Source organism: Echinops telfairi, unplaced genomic scaffold (assembly GCF_000313985.2).
Source record: "Echinops telfairi isolate 266 unplaced genomic scaffold, ASM31398v2 ScPeMD7_5;HRSCAF=22, whole genome shotgun sequence".
Taxonomy (NCBI): Eukaryota; Metazoa; Chordata; class Mammalia; order Afrosoricida; family Tenrecidae; genus Echinops; species Echinops telfairi.
In genome coordinates this window covers 33,332,750-33,356,812 of record NW_022103901.1, presented here as the reverse complement: position 1 = coordinate 33,356,812, position 24,063 = coordinate 33,332,750, and the positions used below count along the sequence as shown (strand labels likewise).

The 24,063-nt window shown below is 47.9% G+C and overlaps 1 protein-coding gene across 5 annotated transcripts in view; it reads left to right on the top strand.

The window, feature by feature from the left end:
• SRL (sarcalumenin) overlaps positions 1–18,044 on the top strand; it is a 45,113-nt gene extending 27,069 nt beyond the window's left edge. For 2 of the 5 annotated variants that reach the window (XM_004705833.2, XM_045285649.1), the window contains exons 2-6: positions 7,336–7,437; positions 7,770–7,865; positions 12,133–12,249; positions 12,573–12,806; positions 14,932–18,044. In XM_004705833.2, coding sequence (XP_004705890.1) covers positions 7,336–7,437; positions 7,770–7,865; positions 12,133–12,249; positions 12,573–12,806; positions 14,932–15,743 — 1,361 coding nt within the window. In that variant the 3' untranslated portion in view covers positions 15,744–18,044. Of the gene's footprint in view, positions 1–3,557; positions 4,173–7,335; positions 7,438–7,769; positions 7,866–12,132; positions 12,250–12,572; positions 12,807–14,931 lie in introns of those variants that run through there. The other 3 variants (XM_045285646.1, XM_045285645.1, XM_045285643.1) reach the window with 3 other exon arrangements.
• The last annotated feature ends 6,019 nt before the right edge of the window (positions 18,045–24,063 follow it).

The following is a 24,063-nucleotide window of genomic DNA, read 5'->3' as shown; positions in this document are numbered from 1 at the left end:
ACACACACACACACACACACACACACACACAGCTTGTGAAAAGGTAGATGCCCATGCAGCCTAGCTGGGGTAGAAGGGCAAAGTCTCAGCCAGGTTAGAATTGGGAGGAACCAGTTGGAAGCCCTGCTTTAAAACCTTCTTCGCAGCCAATGGCTTAGCCACTTCTTGAGGCTGCGCTCGGTTGGGGTCCAATGGGCCAGCTCTTTCATTGAGAGACTCCTTCACATAAGTCTTTTTACTCCCAAAGGAAGGTCATGGGGCTAGAGCCCTCACCCTTGGTCTTTTTCACTCCAGAATGCTGAGTGAAGGTCAGGCAGGGGCTGCTCAGCAGTACATGTGAGCCAGGAAAGGTGCAGTTGTAGATGTAGAAGGGTGTGTGTGTGTGTGTGTGTGTGTGTACATGCATACACACTCACAGATATGTGTGAGTACATACACACATTTCAGTTCTTCTGCCCTGAGCCCAGGAGCTGAAGGGCATGGTAAACAAGTGCCTAGGGGCCTCCCCTTGTTGGGGGCAGAGAGCCTTTTGAGAGTATCAAAAAATGTCATGGCAGGTCAGACCCAGGGCCCCTTTGCTCAGTATCACCATTATCTTCATCCTGGTCATCAACAGTGGAGGCAGCACCTCTTTTGATCAGGCTGAGTTAAGACCGTCCCTGCCCTCCAGGAGCTAGGAACTGTTTGAAGCATGAGCAGATAGAGAAGGGGTGCACTGTTGCCCCCTGAACATATAAACATTTCATGGCATTGGAAGCCTGGACAGAATCAGTAGTTCTGGGTCTCAGTAGCCCATCTAGTGGCCACATATCTTTGATATGACACCTTTGCCTCTAAAACCTGGCTGCTTGATGAAGGAGGCCTGGTGGTGCAGTGGTTACATTTTGGGTTGCTAATCACAATGTCAGCAATTTGAAACTACCAGCTGCTACAAGGGAGAAAGATGAGGCTTTCCATTTCCATAAAGAGTAACAGTCATAGAAACTCACAGGGGGAAGTTCTAACCTGTCTTACAGGCTTGCTGTGAATCAGAATTGAATTGATCACAGTGAGTGAGAGTACTGATAAACTCCAACCCAAATGCACTACCTTTGAACCAGTTCTGACTCCTACAGGGTTTCTGTGCCTGTAAAGCTTCCTGGAAGCAGACAGCCTTTTCTTTATCAGTGTGTGGCTGGTGGGTTTAAACTGCGGACCTTGTTGTTAGCAGTCTAATGCCGAACCCACAGAGCCACCAGGGTTCTGAGTTGTAATAAAAGCCAGACCTGTAGCTGTTGAGTCCAACTCATAGTGACTATATATAGGGATTCTGTATACAGTGTATAGGGCTTCGGACGCTGTGAATCTTTATGGGAGCAGACAACCTTCTCTTTATTCTACAGAGCTGGTGTATTTGAACCACCATCCTTGAGGCTAGCAAGCCAATGCTTACCAACAGTGCTACCAGGGCCCCTTTAGTAATAATCGAGGTTCAAATATGGTTACATCTGTGAACATGTGTGGGAAGCATGTTCTTTCAATATGAGTCTACTCTTTATTGAAGCTGATTAACATAACATACAAGTAACCATCAACATGTTAAAGCATACCATTTGGTGGCATTTAGAACATTCACAGTGTTGTGTAAGGATGACCTGATTCCAAGACATTTCTGTCGCTCCAAAAGGAAAGTCTGTACCAATAACCAGTCACTCTTTCCTTCCCCTTCCTCCAGCCTCCAGCCACTGCTATCAATGTCCTCTCTCTGTGGGTTTGCCTGCCTGGACATTTCATATACATGGACTCCTCTAGCATGCAGCCTTTTTGTCTGACTTATTGTGCTCAGTTCAGTGTTTCCAAGGTTCAATGATGTCACCTTGAGTGGTAGAGCATCCTCCTTTCTTAGGCCCACATTTTGCATATACAATCATTTGTTGATGGGCACTTGGGTTGGCCGCTGTGAGGGGAGCTGGTTCAGGGGTACTCTTGAAGGAAAAAAACTTCAATTTTCTAGCATTCTGAACTTAGCCTCAGGTTGGCTCCCTAGGGACCCTGGAGGCTGCCCCAGCCATCAAGGAGCAGATGGTGAGGATCACAAGGCAGAAGGGGCTTTTCTTTGTTGGAGGCCTGCAGCCTGAGAGAGATGTGTGTGTGTGTGTGTGTGTGTGTGTGTGTGTGTGTGTGTAAGTCCTGTATGGAAAGGAGACATTGAGTCTTTGCAAACCAGCAGAAGCCCTTAGTCAGGGTGAATGGAGCCAACAGGGAGAGCCCGGTGGCTGTCGAGGTGACTCAAGGCCAGGCTCCTGTAGTCCCTGCACCTGACGAGCTTCATTGGCATTTCTCTTAAACAGATCGTAGCCCGGGTGGGGTGGGGTGGAAAGAATAAGTTTACCTCCTTGGGGGAAGCTTTCCTTCACCCCTTTTGCAAGTCAGTGATCTCTGTGCAGACCAGGTCCTACTCCCCTCCCCTCTGCTTCGCTCTTCCAGTGCCCTCGGCTCTCCGCGTAAAGCTATCAGCCCTTAGAAGGGGATCCCCTTGGAAGGGGTTAGCTAAGGCCATTGGGAAGCCCAAGCCCTGCCCTTTTTGGATATTGCTCCTCCCCGGGCCATGTCCACTGTGAGGCAGGGAGGCCAGCAAATGCCTGCCCTTACGTGGACAGGGTTGGAAGTGTGACTTAATAAGGTTGAGAGACACAAATAATCCCCTAAGTACTTTGCCATGTAACCTAAGATTATCTCGCCTGCAAACACCTGTTTTCACTCCTTTGCTGACAGTGGTATAAAAAGCTCTCGGGTTAAGGACTCTAGGAACTGCTGAGGGGTGGCAAGCACATGCATTTGTAATGTCTTGGAAATATCTCCAGGTTGGCCAGCTGCACGTGCCCATTAGCAAGGTTGAGGAAGGGCTTCAAGGGCGGGCCCAAGTTTCCACCCTGGCAAGTAGTGGGAGAGTCCAAGGTGAGGGGCGGAGAGGTTCCCTTTGGGATGGACAATGTTTGCACCCCAGTTTCCTCCCAGATCTGTGGTTTCCACGTGGGGGTGGGGTTCGGGCAGGAGTAATAACACAGCTCTGCTTGTCACACAGGGTAGTTGAGAAGACCCAGGGGGATGGGTATAACACTGCTCCTCGGCAGGTCTCCACCACCGCCCCGGAAGATGGGAACTAGATTTATTTAGACGCTTTTGAAAAGCTGAGTGCCAACCCTATGAAACTGACCAATAATGTTCTAATCATTCAGAACTGCAAGTCTCTGCCTCGGGTGGCACAGAAGAGGTTGGCAATTTGTTGGAGAATCAGTTCTCTGCTGGAGATGCGAATCTAGAGGACAAGGAGAGGGCGCTTTACGCAGATGCAAGCCCTCCAGAGAAGACCCGGCTCCTCCACTTTCCAGATGGCAGTGAGGTGGAGACCCCAGAGAAGTCCCCACCGGGGGTCCTTCCCAAGGCTGCTGACTCCGAAGTTAGCCTGTCCAATGGCTCAGCTCCTGAGTCTGCCCAATGGGAGGATGCTGCAGGACCTGGGGAAGAAGAAGAGGGCCCGCCTGAATCCAGTGCCCTTCCTCCAGACGGGGCAGAGGGGGCAGCCGGGAGCGGGCTCTCCATGGAGGAAGCGGGCAGTGGGGTCCCCAAGGAGGCTGCGGGCAGCGGAGAGATGGAGGTAGAGCTCCTCTTGGAGACAGACGGTGAACGGAGCACAAGCCCAGCTCAGGAATCGGAAGTGCCGGGTGAGGAGCCCGAAGTGCCTGGGGAGGATCAGGAATTGCTAATCAGAGTTCGGGAAGTTGAACCTGGGAAAGAAGAGGCTGATGCTGACCCAGAAGCTAGCGCCACTGAGTCGGAGGACCTCCCGGAGCTCAGCCCCAGCGCAGAGTCCAGGGAAACACAGCTCTCTGGAGAGGACCGCCGCCGAGAGGGGGTGCCTGTGAAGGGCCCCAGCGAAGCCTCTTCTGAAGAGAGTAGCGGTGATCATGGAGGCGAAGAAGAGGGAATGACATCCGAAGAATCCGAAGAGAACAGTGGTGATGGGGCTAGTTCCGAAGGAGAAGGGGCTGCGGACTCTGAGGAAGCCAGGGAAAGCCAGGAAGCAGCAGAAAGCAGGAGCCCAGGAGAGAAGGGAGTGCAGTCGAGCACAGAGGAATTGAGTTCAGGGTCCAAGGGCATCCAGGCACAAGATCCCGAAGAGGGGCAGCAGGGTAGGGGACTGCCACATGTACTCTCCAGGGGATAGGAGTTCTGCAGAAACAGCCCCAGCAGTTTTCCAAGAAATCTTGTGGGCAGGGCACAGTCAGGGGTGGATTGCTTAACCTGGAGGCACTGTCCAGGGAGGCAGCGGGACACTAATTAATCGCTACCTCTAGTTTGGAGGGACGGAGTGCAAGGTTGTGCCCTCAGGAGTAAACGCTGTAGGGTCCCTAGATACTCTAACATGGAACAGTGTCTTGACCTTAAAGACAAAGGGAGTAGTGGCAGGTTGGTGGAGGGAGGAACAGAGAATAAATGAGACCATGTGAGCGACTAGTCCATATCAGGTGTGGAGAACTGGGACCTTAGGGTGAGGGTTGTGATGTGAGAGCTGGCTGGCTGTGACCACTGCAGGAGCAGCCACCTCTCAGGCATAGAGGAATGGGAGGTCAGACCCACAGCTATTGGGCAGCATTGTAGAGATGGATCCAGGCCCCAGGGAGTCAAGGCTCCTTGGACCAAAAGTTGGACTATCCTACTAGAGAGATTAGGGTCCATCCTCCACTTTCCAAGATGCCTCCCTTGCAGGAAGTTAATTTACATATTGAGAAGGATCCCTGGTGGTACAATGTTCAAGTACTGGGCTGCTAGATGTAAGGTTGTAAATGTGAACTTACTAGCAGCCCCATGAGAGAAAGATGAGTTTGTTTCTGTAACGATGACAGCCTTGGAAACCTTATGGGGCAGTCCTACTCTGTCCTACTGGGTCAATAGGCGTTGGAATAGACTCGACAGCAACACATTACTTGTTGGGCTGTGGTGCACTCCATACAGTGAGGAGTGCCTGTAATACAAGCTCTTCCCTGCCTTGTCCTCCCTTTTGGAATAGGGGCTACCTGCGTGTGATCCATGTAAAGAACCAAGCTCTGAGGTGCACTAATTCTCTGCTCCTCCCTAAGGGAACCAGTCTCCTGCTTGGGAGGCTTAGGCACATCATCCAAAATATAGTGTGTGATCAATCTGGCTGGGAAATAGTTACAATTCTAAAGGCTCAAGGTTGGAAGATCCCCCGGCCAAAAAAGAGTCACTGGTTCACAATGAGCATCTCTTACTGGTCAAATGCAAGTTACTCTGAAAAGACTCCCTGCAGCAGTCTCTGCCCACCCATCCTCTCCCTCCCCCTCAATGGGATCCTGATACAATGCTAGCTAAGTCATGTCAACGTCTGTTTAGAGCTCCCCTGGACTTTTATTTTTATTTTATTTTTAAAAATTATTTTATTGGGGGCTCATACAACTCTTATCACAATCCATCCATCCATCCATTGTGTTAAGCACATATGTACATTTGTTGCCCTCATCGTTCTCAAAACATTTACCTTCTGCTTTAGCCCTTAATATCAGTTGCTCATTTCCCCTCTCCCTCCCCACTCCCCCTTCATAATTCATGAATTATTATAGTTTTGCTGTAAGTTACACTGTCTGACGTCTCCCTCCGCCCTCTTCTCTGCTCTCCATCCCCCAGGGAGGAGGCTATACTTAGATTCTTGTAATCGGTTCCCCCCTTCTACCCTACATTCCCTTCACCCTCCAGGCCTCGCCCCTCTCACCACTGGTCCTGAAGGAGCCATCTATCCTGGATTCCCTGTGTTTCAGTTGCTATCTGTACCAATGTACATCCTCTGGTCTAGCCAGATTTGCAAGGCAAAATTGGGATCATGATAGTGGGGGGGAGGAAGCATTCAAGAACTAGAGGAAAGTTATATGTTTCATTGTTGCTACCCTGCACCCTGATTGGCTCGTCTCCTCCCCACACCCCTTGACTTTTATTGTACAGACTACTACCCCCTGAACTCTGGTGCCCACCACTCATGCCTCATCGTAGGGCAGTGCCTTAGCCTCCCTCATGCTTTTTGCTAACTCCTGACTAGTCTAGGTGTTTGCAGGTAACTTTGTTGTCCCTGGAACCTGCTCCTGTCACCTAATGAACTATTCACACATCAGTCCTCAGCTCATGTGTAGCTTCCTTTGGGGCATGTCCTCTGGCTTCATATGTGCCCTAACATTGCTACAATTTATTTTCTGTTGGTATTGAGAATATACACAGCAGAACATAGACCAATTTCTATGCGTACAACTCCGCAACCTGATCTTCTTCAAGCTTTGCAACCTTTCTCACCCTCCATTACTGAAATTTTCTTTCCTCATTAACATTGACTCAGTGTTCCCGAAGTTTCCTAACTAAACTTTTGAGTTGCTATTGATAATCTGTTCACATATATAGTTCTTTAAAAGGAGCCTCGGTATTGCTGTGGGATAAGGACTGGACTGCTAACTATAAAGCTGCAGTTCAAATTCACCAGATGTTTTATAGGAGACAGACGAGGCTCTCTGCTCTCATAAAGATTTACAACCTTGAAAACCCTACATAGGGTCACCATGAGTCAGAATAACTTAATTGATGGCAGTAGATTTGGTTATGGTTTTGATTTTGATATAGTTCTTTAAAAGAGCATCATGTTCAAAGTAGTTTTTTTTTACTAAGGAAACTATTGTTTGGTTTAAAAAAAGATTCCATTGTTCAAGGTTTTAAGATTATCTCAGGGCAAAGATTTCAGGGGTTTATCCAGTCTCAGTGACTCCAGAAGTCTAGGTTCCATAAGAAATTCAAATTCTGTTTTACACTCCCCTCTTTTGATCAGGATTATGCTCTAATCTCTGATCAAAATGCTCAGTAATCATCTCATAACTTCTTCAGTTTTTTCTTCCATAGCCTGCATCCAAATTTGTACTTATAACATATTTTAAAAGTTTTTTAACCATTTCCTTTTCCACTAAACTCTAGGAAGACTCCATAAGGGTGGAAGTGACTTAGGGCACCATTGCTTTTCTACCATAATGCTCAAAGCGTGGCATGCAGTTTGTGTTCAGTACACATCTCGCAAGTAAAATGGGTCACAGAGCTTAACAGACACGTACTTGGATTTTCTTTCTTTCTTTCTTTTTTTTGGTATTTGGATTTTCAAATGCCATCCTATAGGACCCAGTTCTATTGCACTTGGTTTCACTGGAGTACCTGCCCCCAGCCTGGGCCCTGTTCACCTCTGAAGGACCTTAGTGTCCCATAATCCTCAGCTGGTGCCTACGTGACTTTCTTTTGTGCTTCTCTTCCCAGAAGAGACGGAGGATGTGAGTGAAGAAGTACCGTTGCGGGATCGATCCCACATAGAGAAAACCCTGATGCTGAATGAAGACAAGCCAGCTGATGACTACTCTGGTAATGGAGGCAGGCGACACAAATGGGGCTGGGCTGGGCTGGGCTGGGTAACCATGTGACTGCCGGCCAGACAAGGCTGACAGAAGCTGGAAGGTGATGGGAACCGTAGCCAGAGGCTCTCTGGAGGGAGGTTTTGAGTGGCACATGAGATAGGAGCTGTGGCTTGGCAGAGAGTAGGAAAGGTAGTCCAGGCAGAGCGACCCCCCCACAGGCACCATGGGGAGTGCTGAAGCTTGTCAAGATAGGGAAGGACTGTAATCCTTTCCTACATGAAGCGCTGTGTGCTATCTGGCCTGCCTCACATTTTTCCTTCATGCTCCTCTGCCCTGCAGCGGTACTACAGCGGCTTCGAAAAATCTACCATTCGTCCATCAAACCTCTGGAGCAGTCTTACAAGTACAACGAGCTTCGGCAGCATGAGATCACAGGTACAACTCCCTTGGGCTCAGAAGTGGGGGCTACACCTAAAGGGAGGGTTTGGAAGCCAAGGCTCTCTCCACATGGTTCATGGACTCCACACCATAGGCCCTTTAGCAAGCAGGAAGGACAGATGCTCAGGGGAGCTGCCCCCCCTTTTCATTGAGAGTTGTTTGCTAACAAGTTGGCCCAACTCATGGTGACCCTACACACCATGGGACAAATCACAGGTCAGACCTGCCCCATCCCATGATCAGGTACAGATTGGACCATGGTGATCCGTAGGGTCTTCATTGACTGTTTATAAGAAGATCGACAGGCCTTTGTTCCTCGTCTGGCGACTAGGGCTTTTATGGGTAATATGTCGGAAGACCTTTTGAAGGTGTTTAAAAAACAAAGGTGTCACTTATGTGCCTGACCCAAGTCATGGGATGTTTAATCGTGTATGTGGACAATGAGTAAGGAGAATCAATACTGTTCATTTATGGTGTTGGCAAAGAATATTGAATGTATGAGTACTATGGACCTAAAGCAGTTGCAACAGTACATTGACAGGGAGCTGTCAGAGAATTCAGAACAAGACATGGAACAAGGGATATCATTGCTGGCATCAGGTGGATCTTGGCTGGAGGCAGAGAATACCAGAAAATTGTTTACTTGTGTTTCATAGACTATGCAAAGAAGAATGGATATTCCAGAACACTTAATTGTGCTCATGCCGAACCTGTATATGAATCCAAGAGGCAGTTGTGCATGTTTTAAATGCAGGAAGGTATGTGTCAGGGTTATAGTATCCTCTCACCATACGGATTCAATCTGCATGTTAAGCAGATAATTAGAGAAGCTAGATTATATGAAGAAGAATTTGACATCAGGATTGGAGGAAGGTTTATTAACTACCTGTGATATGCAGACAACACACCTTTGCTTGCTGAAAGTGAGGAGGATTTGAAGCACTTGCTGATGAGGATCAAGGATGGCAGCCTTCAGTATGGATCAAAACTCAATGTAAAGAAGACTCAAATCCTCACCACTGGTAACAACATCATGAAAAAATGGAGAAAAGATTGACGTTGTCAAGGATTTCATCTTGCTTTGATCCACAATCAATGCTCATGGAAGCAACAGTCAAGAGAGCAAAGAATTCATTGCATTTGCATAATTCTACTACACAAGACCTCTTTAAAGTGTTGAAAAGCAATGATGCCACTTTTGAGGACTATGTTGCATCTGTCCCAAGCCAGGGTGTTTTCAGTGGCCTCAGATGCCTGTGAAAATTGGACATTAAATAAGGAAGACTGGAGAAGAATCAGTGCAGATGAACTATGGTACTGGATAAGAACAGTGAAAGTACCACGGTTTGCCAAAAGAGGAAACATCTGTCTTGGAAGAGGTACATTCAAGATGTTCCTTAGAAGCGAGGATGGTGAGACCTTGTCTCACAGGCTTTGGATATGCTATCAGGAGAGAGCAATCTCTGGAAAAAGATGTCATGCTTGGTATATATGACATGGAGAAACAGAAAAAGAAGAGACCCTCAATGAGACAGACTGGCATCTATCAAGTTTAGCAACAATTTTGAGGATGGCACGGGACAGGGCAGCATTGTATATAGGGTCACTCTGAGTTGGAACCAACTCGATGGCACCTCACAGCAACAACAACGTGGGTTGTTGGAAGAATGAAGCAAGAACCGTCAGACTTAGTCTCATGTGCTTTGGATGAGTTATCGGGAGAGACCGGTCTCTGGAAGAAGACATCATGCGTGGTGGTGAAAAGGGGATGAATCCCAACCAGATGGATTGACACAGTGACTTCACCAAGGGGCTCAAACCTGGCACCAATTGTGAGGATGAGGAAGAGCTGGGCTATGTTCTGGGTCTGCTGTGCACAGGGCCGCTGTGAGTCGGCGCTGCCTCAAGGGATCTGACAGCAGCAGCTAAGACCCCTCAGATTGCAGCGCTGCCCCTTCAGCAGTTCAGAGTTTGATTCCAGAGCCATGAAGCCGAAGCCGCTCACAAATGCTCTGTCGTCACTTCTGACCTGGTGGCTCCACTCCGCTGATTGCCTGGATTCCTTTGGTCTTCCTATGATTCTTTCCATCCTGTTTCCCTTGGATCTACATTTTTATAAAATCGCTTTTTCAAAATAATAAAACACTTAAGAGATACAAGACAAGACCCAATTATATAAATAAAAACCCTCTTCTTGATCTTCGCCTTTTAAAATTCTACCTCAAAGACTGCTACTGTCATAGTTTCTTGGGAGTGCTTTTAGACATTTACTTAGCATACATAAGCATATAACATTTCATGCTTTGTTTTTTTTCAAAAATGGGATCATGTTATTCAAACTGTGTGTGTGTGTTGGTGGTGCGGGGTGCCATCCAGGCTGATCCCACGTGAGAGAGTGCAGCGGCCCCATAGGGTCTCCTAGGCTGGCATCCTTACAGGAACAGATCCCCAGGATTTACTCTCATGAAGTAGTTGCTGGGTAAGTTTGAAACACCAATCTTTCAGTTCTCAGTCAAGTGCTTAACTGTTGAGACACCAGGGCTCCTTAGGGTATTGCCATTATTGTTGTCGAGTGCTGTTGAAGCTATTTCAATGCATCGAAAGCCTCCGCACAGCAGAAAAAACACTACCGGGTCCAGTGCCATCCTCAGAATTGTTTTGACCTTTGAGGATATTAGAAGGCATATATTTTCAGTCCTACTTTACTGAAAAGAACCGATGCCTACAGAACTTCTGGGTTGCCTAGGGTCACACAGGTGCAGTTCGGGGCCTGTAATTCTCTGCTTCTCTAAGAGAATACCCACTGCTCACAACTACCTGTGCTGTTTATGACAAGTCTACAGGCAAATTCTGCACCATGAAGGATGTCTAGACATTGATGTGAGGTTCCAAAGTCTCTCAGCAGTCTTCCTTTGCCTTCCACAAGGTCTGTCTTCCAATAATAAGACCCAGTGATTGGGTCTCCTTGGAAGCAATAGTCTTGAGGGCAGAAGAGGCAGGGGTGGTAGGTTCGTGGGGCAGGTAGGGCTCCACGTTGCCCAGGGAACGGTGCTCCCAAAGGAGATGTACAGGTTCTTGGTGCTGCTTGTACTTTCTAGGCTTGGTTCTTTTGAGTCCTTTGACATTGCTTTTGGGCAGCTCCTCCACGACCCCCTCCTCCAGTGTCTCACCTGTGGCCTGCTGCATGTGCCAGTACCGCCCCTGCTGTAGTGTGCTAAGCAGCAGCTCCTGGAAAACACTCCTCGTGGGACCCTTCTTCGAGAGCCTGAAGCCCCTATGGACTCTCTGTTATTATAAGGGGCTTTCCTGCCCTCCTCCTTCTCAGCTTGCCAGCCCTTGCCCCCAGTTAGGCAGCCCTTGCCCTCAGAGAGCCATGTTGTCTTGATGTGTTTACAGGTAAAATGGATGAAGCTAAGACATATGATCAATGCAAGCAACACACATGTGCCCACCATTCATAAGACATCATCTTGGTCTTCTAGGACCTAGCTCCACCTTAAACTCTAAATCCATTGCCATAGAGTTGAATCCAACTCCTAATGGCCCTACAGGTCAGAGCAGAACAGCCCCAGTGGGGTTCAAAGGCTGTAAATCTTTATAGGAGTAGATTGCCTCATCTTCCTCCTGTGGAGTGGATGGTGGGTTCAAACCCACCAAGTGCTTAACAACTGAACTACCAGGGCTCATTTATACTGAGTGCATGGCCCAAGAATTGCCAATTCAGCCTTTGGTTTTGGACATTAGCAAGTTTGTCCTGGCCTGTAGAGGTGACCATGTGAGAACGGCCCTGGGCCTCAGGGTGGGGCTGAACCTGAGATGGGGATTGGGTGGTCTCAGGTAAGGATGAGCAGGGCCTGATGTCCAGGTGGTCCAGAGTTGTGTGTCTTTCACATTTTTCCAGGTCTGTTTTCAACCAAGAGAGCAGAATATTTGTTTCTCTGCATTTAGAAGCTCTGCCCCTGCCCCTTTCACATTAAGGACATTCTCCCTTAGAGCTAAACCAGGACACTGCACCCACACCAAGCTCTGATTGTTTTAGAATTGCCTCAGATACTCCTCCTGGTGCAGATGTGCCAAGGATCTGTACAAGACTCACATCATACCTGTTGTTGCTGAATTGAGAGATCGCACTTGGGAAGCAAGAGCAGTGTCTGATGGGTGGAGAATTCCACAATCCAATTAGGTGGACTGTGAGCAAATGTGCCATTCCTATAGGAAAAAACCACGTGGGTCTTCTTACAGTTCTAATTTCTGTTGCCCACAGATGGGGAGATCACATCCAAGCCCATGGTGCTGTTCATTGGACCGTGGAGCGTTGGTAAATCAACCATGATAAACTACCTCCTTGGGTTGGAAGATACTCGCTACCAGCTCTATACAGGTAATAGATCTTCTTTTGCAACTGTTGGTATTCAGATGTCCTCTGTAAAAGCATATTGACACAACATTAACTGGAGTCTTCAATCGAATAATGAAGAACACGTGTAAGAGAGGAACACCTTAGCAAATACAAGATCCTAGTCCTATGGCAAAGACACTCCTGGAAACACTTTTCAGAGCTGTTTCCTGGGAAGGCCAGCCCTCTTCTTGGGAAAACAAAGGAGTCTGTGGGGAGGTAGGAGTTCTTATCACACACTCTGGGACCTGGGTCTGCTGCCTGGGGAGTGTTGGGTGCCTAACTTGATGCTTACCCCTCCGGTGTAGGTGCTGAGCCCACCACCTCTGAGTTCACGGTCCTCATGCATGGGCCCAAGCTGAAGACCATTGAGGGCATCGTCATGGCTGCTGACAGTGCTCGGTCCTTCTCACCCCTGGAGAAGTTTGGTCAGAACTTTCTGGAGAAGCTGATTGGCATCGAGGTTCCCCATAAACTTCTGGAGCGGGTCACTTTTGTGGATACACCAGGCATCATTGAGAACCGCAAGCAGCAAGAAAGAGGTAATTTAGTCCTCATCTCTGGACAGCATGAGCTTTGCCTTAGAAGAGCATTTTCCACAGTGGGGAGCAGGCAGGGGGGTTCAGGGGAGGTCTGTGGAGAGAAAATGTGGCCAGTGTTCCTTCAGAGCAAGAGGTGCATCCTTTCCTCCCACCCGCTTCCTGTTGACACTAACGCCCCTTGTCTTCCCCCCAAGGACTCCTTTGGTTCACTTTCCCAAGAGAAGGGCTGATTTTCCCAGGAAACAGCTCTTAAAGGTCCAAGCTGGGGTAGTGTTGTCTTTGGAGGTTTAATTGGTCCTGAATGATCAGAACCCCCAAACCTACAGCTGTTGAGTTGATTATTACCTGTATTGAGGGACCCTGTAGGACAGAGCAGAACTGCTTTCTGGGGCTTTATATCTTCATGGGAGCAGATTGCTCCCTCTTTATCCCATCTGGTGGCTGGTGGGTTTAAACAACCTACCTTTCGGTTAACAGCCCAATACTTAACCCACTACACGCAGTGCTCCTACTGAGTAATCAAGGGCCAGGATTCAGCTCAATAAAGAGTGTTTGACCTCTAGCTAATTTGGTTCTGGGACTTTTCCCATCCCAGTTTCTCCTTTATTAGGCCTGCTTCAACACAGATCTCTATCAGGTTTCCCAAAGTCCTTCTTGCGTCCACGTGGTAGGGCTCTGGACTGTGACATGGTGTGAAAGACCACGAGGTATTGCCATCATCCAGGGCTCTTAGTAGAGATGAGTCTGAAGAGAGCCCTTGGAGGAAGACATGACCAGAGGGTAGTTCTCACTTTATGGTACAACTCCCACTTTGGTTATAACCAGACCCTGTTTTGGTATTAGTAATAATATTATCACTAATAATTAGAACAGTAAGTGAATATATTTTACACTCTGGTTTGTCTATTGGAAATTTTATGTATTATGTATTGTATTGTTCATTGTAAGTCACTTTCCAAGAGAGCTTGTCCTAATCTCATTTTGAACCTAAGAAAACTGAGGAAATAGTAAAGGGAATGAGCTACAACATATTGAGCTACTAGGTGACAAGCACTATGTTCATGGGGCAGTACCCCATATTTACAGAAATAGAGTTGTCTTTATATTAATATAGGCATTCTTGTCATTTTGTAGCTAAAAAGCTAAAGCTTAGGAACTTTTACTCTGCAGCCACCCAATGGGAAAGCCCACATTCCAGTCCTGGTCTTGATGTCAACTCCTATTTCTTTCCCTTAAATAACACATTCTCGCTTTCACTTTATTACATTTCCCTGGCTTTCCCCCTTCCTTCAACATCCATTTCCTATCTCCATTTAGAAAAGAACAGTTCACTTCCCTAGAGAGTTGGGTTCTCCTGATGCTTAAAAAAAAGGACCAGGCTGTTCTTGGTTGAAGGTTGACAAGGGGCAGAAGATAGGCATTTAATTATTTGAAAGACATTATTTATTTATTTAATAATTAAAAAACAAAACAAAAAGCCAACCATTTTTACTGGGAACTGGGTGAAGGTTTACAGGGAAAAAAAATCCATTTTCCAGTCAACAATTCATACACATTTTGTTTTGTGTTGTTAATTGCAATCCCCACAATGGACGATATCACTTCTCCCACTTCTTCCCGGTGTTTTCTGTTTCCATTTCTCCTCCTTTCCTAACGCTTCTGAACTTTGTTCCTGGGAAAATGCTGCCCTTTTGATCTCAAATGGCCGATTATTCTAAGATGTGCACATTGTCCTGGTGTTATTACTCCCTTTATAGACCTGTCATTGTTTGGCTTAAAATGGAGCCATGGGGGTGAGTTCATTCAGTTCCAGACCTAAGGGTGTCTGAGGGTTTTGGGGGGTTCCACTAGTCTGCATCCAACTAGCAAACCTAGTCTTTTTTTATTTTTTTATTTTATGATTTTGAGTTTGGTTCCACATCTTTTTCCTCCTCTATCCAGGACTGTTTAATGTGATCCCTTTCAGGATGGTTGGGAGTGGTAGCCTTTGAAAGTCTTTAGAAACTTAGAGAATCCTTAATGCTTTCATCTCTTTCTGCCCATGGCATAGCTCGGTCCTCAAAGGAGGCAGCGTAAGTTTTAAGGACGTCTACTGAGCTGGGCTTCTCATTCCTATCCCCCCAAGGTTACCCTTTCAATGATGTGTGCCAGTGGTTCATCGACAGAGCCGACCTCATCTTTGTCGTCTTTGACCCAACCAAGTTGGATGTGGGTCTGGAGCTAGAGATGCTCTTCCGCCAGCTGAAGGGGCGTGAATCCCAGATCAGGATCATCCTGAACAAGGCCGACAACCTGGCCACCCAAATGCTTATGAGGGTATACGGTGCTCTCTTCTGGAGCTTGGCCCCTCTCATCAATGTCACAGAACCCCCAAGGGTCTACGTCAGCTCTTTCTGGCCCCAAGACTTCAAGCCCGACACCCACCAGGAGCTGTTTCTCAAAGAGGAGATCTCCCTGCTGGAAGACCTGAATCAGGTGATTGAGAACAGGCTGGAGAACAAGATCGCCTTCATCCGCCAGCACGCCATCCGGGTCCGCATCCATGCCCTCTTGGTCGATCGCTATCTGCAGACATACAAGGACAAAATGACCTTCTTCAGTGATGGGGAACTGGTCTTTAAGGACATTGTTGACGATCCCGATAAGTTCTACATCTTCAAGACCATCCTGGCCAAGACCAACGTCAGCAAGTTTGACCTTCCCAACCGTGAGGCCTACAAGGACTTTTTTGGCATCAACCCCATTTCCAGTTTCAAACTACTCTCCCAGCAATGCTCCTACATGGGTGGCTGCTTTCTGGAGAAGATTGAGCGGGCCATCACCCATGAGCTTCCCGGCCTCCTGGGAAGCCTAGGGCTAGGGAAGAATCCAGGTGCTCTCAACTGTGACAAAACAGGGTGTGGCGAAACCCCAAAGAATCGCTATAAGAAACACTAATTGGTGGTGTCGCCATTCCTCTTGGTGAATGAGCTTTCCTCCTGTCTGTCTGAGAAGTCCTGGTTCATTAACCCTTTGAGCCTCACTGGTGAGAAGTTGGGAGTAAATTCAATGGTGACATGGGAGATTTGGGAGTACATTGAGGCCAGTGGTAGGGGAAGGAACATGGGTGGGGGAGAGAGTGGAAACTGTGAATTAGAGGGTGCTTGTCTTATTGCTTCAGGTAGGAGACCTGATAAAGCTAGTCAGGTGACAGCTGCTTTCCGGGAGCCTTTTCTCTGGAGGGCCTTCTAGCATGTGCAGGATGCAAGAAGGCCAAATAAGCTACAAGCAGCTGGATGCCTTTTCCTTATGCGCTGGAACAATAGTGAGCGCCAAGCGCCCAGGGCTCCTCAGGCCCGTTCTGATTCCTTCCACACGCACAACTTCTGTTCCCCAGCCCTCTGCTGCCTCCAGTGTCCAGGGGAACTGTCAGCAGTGGGTGGTCTCTTGGGCCTGACTAGACGGTTTCCTCGAGGGGTAAGGCAGGGCCTTCAGCTACTGGTCCCCAAAATAAGGCGACTCCCCAGAGTTGGATGGACCCCTCCTCCTCCAGTTCTGGCGCACACTTCTCAGCCAGTCTTGTGGTCAGCACTAAGTAGAAGACTCAGAGGTGACCGAAGTCGGGTGGGCTCAGAGGGCTCATTGGTTTGCAGTGTCTTTGTCTGTTGCATGTCTTGGAAAACTCAGCCCCCAAAGGTGTGGGCTCCAGAAGGGCAAATGTCTGGCTTCTTTCCATGGGGTCCCCTCCCTTTCAGGCAGTCAGCAGCCTGCCTCCTCAGGTTAAGAGTCTCTCTGCAAGAATGCTTTGCAGAGGACTCCGCCCTCCTCACTTAGCACCAGGGCCTTGTCTGGCCTTTTCTTCTTTCCCTGATGTGCTGTGTGTGTGCGCACAGACACACACGCTGCGGCAGGTGCAGTTGTTTCGGTTGAGCCAGAAAGGGCTCTGGCCACTCGGTGCCACTGTTAACAAGGCTGGACATCTAGTGTCCCCGTGTCCACATCCCACACCCCAGGAGAGCCAGGCCTTAGAACCCCAGTGAGTGTACATGTAGGTGTTGTATGAGGGAGATGCCATATGTTAGAGAGCACAGAGAAGGGACTTCGGAGGGAGACTCCTGCCTGGCTCATCTGTCCCTGCAGAGAGTGAGAGGGGGAGGAGGGAAGCAGCAGCCCTTTAAGGACATGTGGTTGGGTGAGTGGTCTGTATAAGCCCAGGATACCTGGTAGGACCACCTGGGGAGGTTCTTCTCAGCACAGGGAGCCGGCTGTCCTGCGGACTCGACGGTGGGGCCTGGTCAGGTTTCACCAGCTCCAGGAAGTCCCCTCCATCCCGAGGGAGAGTGATATTGAAGGTGGAGGGAGAGGCAAGGCCTGCTGGCTCAGTTGACTGGTGGCCCACACATCCTCGGGACTGTCAGCACTCACAGTGAGTGGTGGCTGTTCTCGGCTTTACAGAGGACCCAGAACCTCTAAGAGCTCCCAGGACATTCTCTAAAGAGAGAGGCCATCAGCCTACGAGTTTGGTGACAGGGGCTACTAAGCTGGAATCTGTCCTGAGCTTTTCTTCTTACGGATACAAACCAATCCATACAAACACAAAAATCACTCACCTTCTCTCTCCTCAACTCACTCTAATGGGGGTCCGCCCTCCCACTTCCTTCCGTAATGTTCCCTGATGCTCACCAGCACACCTCTAGCCCCTCTGTGTTTCCCAGAGCAGGGAGGGAAGTTAAAACTGGCCTAACCCTATAGGGACTGGCACAGCTGTTGACGTCACCCTTCCTTTGGGGCAAGTGGGTGGAATGAGGCAAATGAATTCATACAGTAGTTATGTTTTCAGGGGCCTCCATTATCAGTGTGTTCTTTTCTTTGTTTTTCCCCTTTTGCACATTTTTTTCTTCCATTGAATTTTCTTTTATTATTCCCTTTCTCCTTGAATTTTTTGTGCTCCTCACTCCTTGACTCCCCTCTCTCCTGCCCATCCACGCGCCTGCCACGGCATCCATCAGCCGTGTAGGAAGTCCTGGTTGGGGTCCAGCTCACTGGGTAGAGGCGGATGTCTGGTCCAGTCCTGACTCTTTGGGGGGCAGCAGGGCCTTGGGGAAGTCTTAAGACCCAGAGATCCCCACAAGAGGTCCATCTGTCAGTACTGGTGCCTGAACGGTCGCTGTTTCTCTCCAAAGTGGAACCTTCCCAATGTTCTTCCCATTCTGAGTTCGACAGGGAGAAGGTCTCAATAAAGTGCCAATCTCTCTTTAACACCTTGTACGCTCTCATTGTCTCCACCCTCTCGATCCTGTCTTTCTCCCGTCTCGTACAATGCTGCTTTCTTCAGCCTCTCAGGGGAGGACTGGACACTTGCACACTGCACTCCTGCTTCCAGCCTTGCAGGTGGTGGGAGTTGACTCATCCCCTCCGCTGGTAGTGAACCTCAGGCCTCCTCTTGTGTGTCTGAAGCGTTCAGAAGTACCTCTCCGCCATAATGTGTCATTATTGCTGGCTCTCTTAGTTGGGGTTACTTGGCATTTCTATTCCCTGCCCAGGCACAGTTAGACCATTTGCCAAACACCACCAAGCATGCAGCTGCCCGCTTGAGCCCCAAAGGCTTTGGTGGAGGAAGCCGGGAAGGTCTTCCCTGAATAGAAGGATGGCCTCTCCTGTATCTTCTCCATCCTTGAGGTGAGTTTGGGCCTCTTGACTATACTTGTCTTTAGAGAAACCTGCACATGCCCTTGATTCTCTGAGTTGCTCATGCCCTACACCCCCATATGCTGTTCCCATGTCCCCTTTGGGGCAGAATGCAGCCATTCAGAAGTGCCTCCTCTGGGATTGCCCTGAGCAATTTCCCATCCTTTTTTGACAGCAGGTTTTGAAAGGAAATCACTGGGCCCCAGGAAGGCAGGCCATGAGAGGTGGGAAAGAACCAGGAAGTTGAGACTGTGATGCAAAGACCACTTTACCACTGATGGAGCCAGACCTGAATGGGAGTGGGCAAAGCTCCTGAGTTCCCACTCAGGAGAGGCTGGTATCAGCGCAGACGAGCAGGGCCATGCAGTTGGCCTCCTTTCTCCCTGCTAACCCCCCAATTGTGACAGTCTACAGTCTTAGTGCAACTTGGGGCCCCTCCCTCCTCACCCACCTCCACACCAGCTCACTTCTCCCATCCACACTTGCACACCGTGTCTCCCCAGGACTGCGGCTTTGCCCTGGATGAAAACTCAAGCAGGTGAGGCCTTTTAAAAAAGATACATTTTCCACATGCTGGAACCTGCCTCAAATGTGCGGCTTCATCCACTACCAACGTTGCAGTAGGCCTACCCATAGGATGATAGAGGATGGAAACACACAAAGGACTTAGTCCAGCCATGATGGGGAGGGGAGGGTCATTCCTGTATGTAGCGTCAGACTATATGGGACTCATTTCATTCCATGTGTATGGGGCATGGAGAAATGAGTATGGAAAGTCTGTGTGCCTGGAAACAAATGGATATGTGAATTTTGACCAGATGATGCTCCGGTACCTGGCACAGCACCTAGTGCCTATGTGCTTTTGAAGGAACCTACTTAGGTTCTGCCGGGAATATAGACAATGTACATGCATTATAGTGTATAGGGGCTCGGGTGAGTAAGTATGGCCCATGGGCGGGGCTGTAAGGAAATCATTATAGGAATATGTGGGTGTAGAATAGAGTTTGTGGGAACATGTTTATAGGCAGGGGTGTGTGGGCAGTTGAAGGTGGTCATCCAACCCAGGTAAGTCCCCAGGGAGACCAGTAACGGGAGGGCCCTGGCAGCTGTCTCCTTTCCCAGAGAATCTCCCTTTACAGAACTCACAAATACAATATGAATGCCATCGAGTTTGTAGCTCGTCCTCACATGATGGACATTTTGATGGTTTCTAGTCTTTACTATTAAAAATGATACTCCAAAGTGGTAGAGTCACCTGCTTCCATTCATGGAAGAAGGAAAAGGACACGGGGAAGTGTGCATGCTTTTGCTCAGTTGTGTAAAGGAAGGATGAGGTAAAAAACAGAGAGGCTGGAATAAGAGTAAAGCCCTCAAAAGCCGGAACCTGGATAGGGTGGGCACTTATCAGAGAAGGACAGCTCAAATCTTGTCCACTAACATGAGGGACAGAAATAGTCATCCCACAGGAACTAGGTGGTGCCTGGCTTCCGTTACTAATTACTCTGAAAAGAGGACACTAGAGCAGGAGAAAAACGGGGAACCAACTCAAAATCAGTAAGAGACCAGGGTTACTGGTCAGATAGAGACTGGTGGGACCCCCAAGGCTGGGACCCTTAGGATTCAAGTCTAGAACTAAACTTACCGCCACTTAGAACCATCAACCATTTGAGATCAGAAGGGCACCAATTGGCCAAGGACAAAGTTCAGGGGGAACTGTGGGACTCCAGCCAATAACACATCTCACTCCGACTTGGAGAAAATACCAACAAGCTGAAATGGAGGGATATTGTACCAGGTACTCAGCCAGTCTAATTTTCAGTGTTGTTATGTGTCGGTGAGTCACTTCCGACACATAGCAGCCCCATGTGACAGAGTAGAACTGTCTCTGGGTTCCCTATGCCATAGTCTTTACAGTCCACCTTTTATTGTGTCAAGCTAAATACCACAAGCGAATGGCTCTAACAAACAGAAATGTATTCTTTCACAATGAAGGAAGCTAGAAGTCTGAATTCAGAGCACCAGTTCTAGAGGAATGCTCTCTGTCAGCTCTGGAGGACAATCCTTGTCTCCTTTCAACAACTGTGTCTCCTTTCAACAACTGTGGCCCCAGCATCCCTTGGCAATCTCCATGTGTCTTGGCAACAATCTTCCCATAGGTCTAGGATGTCCTCAGCCAAGGAGCATGCTCCCATTATGGCTTTTCTTTCTTGGTGGTAGTCAGGTCAGGTGCTCCCCCTCACCCCCTGCTCCTTGTAGCTGTCTTTTTATCTCTTGTAAGATTAAAAGATGATACAGGCCCTGCCCAAGATATGAAGGTGTTTTCATCTCTCTAATCCCCTTACAATGGATTGGCCGAACACATGAGAAGAATTACTGCATCATTAAAAAACTGTCAAATTACATAGCTACATAACTGCCCAACCACAGAGAATCAGGGTCCCACCAAGATGACAGTTCGTTTTTGGAGACACAAGTCAGTTCATAATATGTTGAATTGTTGCTGTTGTTTGGTACCATCAAGACTGTTTGAGAGCTACCCTACTACAACAGAACAAAACACTGGTCCTGCACATCCTCACAATCACGCCTCTGTTTGAGCCCATCACTACAGCTACTTTGCCAATCTGTTTAGTTGAGGGTCTTCCTCTTTTTTGTTCACCTTCTACCTAGCACAATGTCCTTCGACCTTTTGCGAGCCCCCTCAAATTTACCTAATTGAAAGCCTTAAATCAACTCTTAAGCCCAAATTCCATCCTGGGACAAAAGTCCTCTTCGTCTGTGAACCCCTGAGATGCAGAAGACAACAAGCATTCTGCTTCCATGTACAGTGGTAAGAAAGGCACATGGTAGACATTTCCTTTCAAATGGGTGAAATTGGAGAGAGAGAGGATAAGAGGCACCAAGCAAGTGAAAAAGCCCCGTAGAACAATTTACACGAGCTCTCGGAGCCCCTCTGGATAGTGGCCCTGCCCTCTAGATGCCGTGTTAGCCCCGCTCTCCAGCTTCTAGGTGGAGGCCCATGGTTGCAACAGTACATCAATAGGGATGGCCAGAAATTTGAGCCAGATTTAGACAACCACATGGAATGAAGGATAGCATTGCTGATGTCAGATGGATCTTGGCTGGAAGCAGAAAAATGTTTACCTGCAGTTTATTGACCAGGCAAAGGCATTTTGACTGTGTAGGTCATAACAAATTATGGGTAAGATTCTGAAGAATAGCATTTTCATAACAATGTGCTCCTGCAACCCTTGTACATCGACAGTCATCTGAAGTGGACAAGGGGGTACTGTCTTGTGTCCCCTTAACAATCCGTATAGTGAGCAAATAATCCTAGGAGCTGAACTATATGAAGGAAAATCTACCATCAGGGTTGGAGGAAGACTTATCAACAGCCTGCAATATGCAGATGATACAACCTTGCTCGCTGAAAGGACAAAGACTTGAAGTATTCACTAATGAAGACCAAGAACTACAGCCTTCAATATGGATCACACCCCAACAAAGAAAAAAAAAATCTCACAACTGAACAGTATCATCATAAACACCACGAGAAAAGACTGAAAATCAAGGATTTCACTTTACCTGGATCAACACCTGTGGCAGCAGCAGTCACAATGGCAACTGACATATTGCACTGGGCAAATCTGTTGCAAGAGACCCTTAAAAAAAAAAAAAGCTAAGATGTCACTGGAAGTCCATGGTATATATTCAATAATCTTTACCAGCCCCATCATTCAATGCTGCTACCTCGACTTCCTGATACACTGTCCAGCTTCCACATGCAAATGAGGTGATTGACATAGGTCAAGCATAAATCAGTTGGTCCTCAAAGATCACTGAATATTCCATGGGCTGCCAGAAGAATGACCATTTCTGTATTGGAAGAAGGACAGCCAGAATGCTCGCTAGGAGTAGGACTGGTAAGACCTGGTTGCATCTACTTTGGACATATCAAGAGGGACTGGTCCCTGGAGAAGGCTGTCGCACTCGGTCGAAACTGTCAGGGTAAAAAGGAAGACCCTCAAGGAGATGAACGGACTCAGTACCTGCAACAATGGCCTCAAATATGGCAGCCATGGCGCATGGGCATGGCGTAGGGCCTGGTGTTGTTCTGTTCTGTGTCCTATTGTATGTAGGGTCACCGTGAGCAGCCGGAACCAACTGAACATAAACACATTTAAAAAAAAATTTTTATGGAAGCCAGCCATCAGGTCTTTTTCCCATTATCCACTGCCATCTAGTCAATGCTGACTCATAGCGACCCAATAGGCAGACTAGAACGGTCCCTGTAGATTTTCAAGATTGAAACTGTTCATTGGCGTCGAAAGCCCTGTCTTTGTCCTGAGGAGCAGCTGAACTAATGACCTTGCAGTTAGCAGCCCAACATGTAACCACTACGCCACAAGGGCTCCAATTAGATACCACCAACTTATCATCCACGAGGTCTATGTCAGTTTATATTCCTAACAACAGCATATGAGAATGCATAGCAAATCTGTCTTGGGAGAAGTAAAGTCAGAATGCTCCTCAGAGGCAAGGATGGTGAGACTTGGTCTCAGGTGCTTTGGTCACGTCAGGAGAGATCAGTCCCTAGAAAAGGACTATCAGGCTTGGTAAAGTGGAGGCTCGGAGAACAAGAGGAAGACCCTCGACCAGATGGATTGACCAGATGGATTGACCGTGGCTGCAACAATGGGCTTGAACATAAGAATAATTGTGACCGGGTGGTGTTTCGTTCTGTTGTACGTAGGATTGCACCTAACAACAACAACAACAACAACACCCTGAACTCCTGCCAAGACAGCATTTTTTATTAATTTGTTGCCTATTTTAAACCATTTTCTCTTGTGTGTGTGTGTGTGTGTGTGCGTGTGAATAGACCACTGAGAGACTCTGATAATTTTTTTTCTATTACATTTAAAATAAGTTTCTTATTGATTTGTAACAGCTTTAAACTATATTAGCTTTTTGTTTGTATGGCTCTCTTCACACTAGAATTAAAGCACAGTTTTTCCAGGTTTTCATTTCCCTAGACTTTGACATTTCCCCACAGTTCATATTCAGACTGTTTTTTGAAAAGACTGAGTATGGTGTGGATGACAGTAAAACCTTCTGCCATTGAGTCAGTTCTGACTCGTTGTTAGGAGCCGGCGAGCTGGTTCCTGCTCATAGCAACCCCATGTCTGTACAACAGAGGGAAACGCCACTCGATCTGGCGCCATCCTCACAATTGTCCTTTTGTTGGAACCCGTCATTGCAGCCACTGTGTCAATCCATCTTGTTGAGAGCTGTGATAGTTACATAATCTGTTGTCAATTTGAGACTTAAGAGTGAAGGGGTGGAGCTTAGCTTGTCAATCAGGTCACAGCTTGATGACCTCATTTGGAGACCCTAAGGAGATAAATAACTTGCTGGAGGCAGGACACATGTTCACTCGCTGTGAGACATTCCTGTTGAGAAGACACATGGAGCTACACTAGAGCCCTGGTACTGAAGGAGTCACATGGAGACCCATGCCAGCGCTGAGATGCTTCCACTGCCACTGGATCCACAACACTTTCCACCCACAGGCCTGTGATCTTCCTGC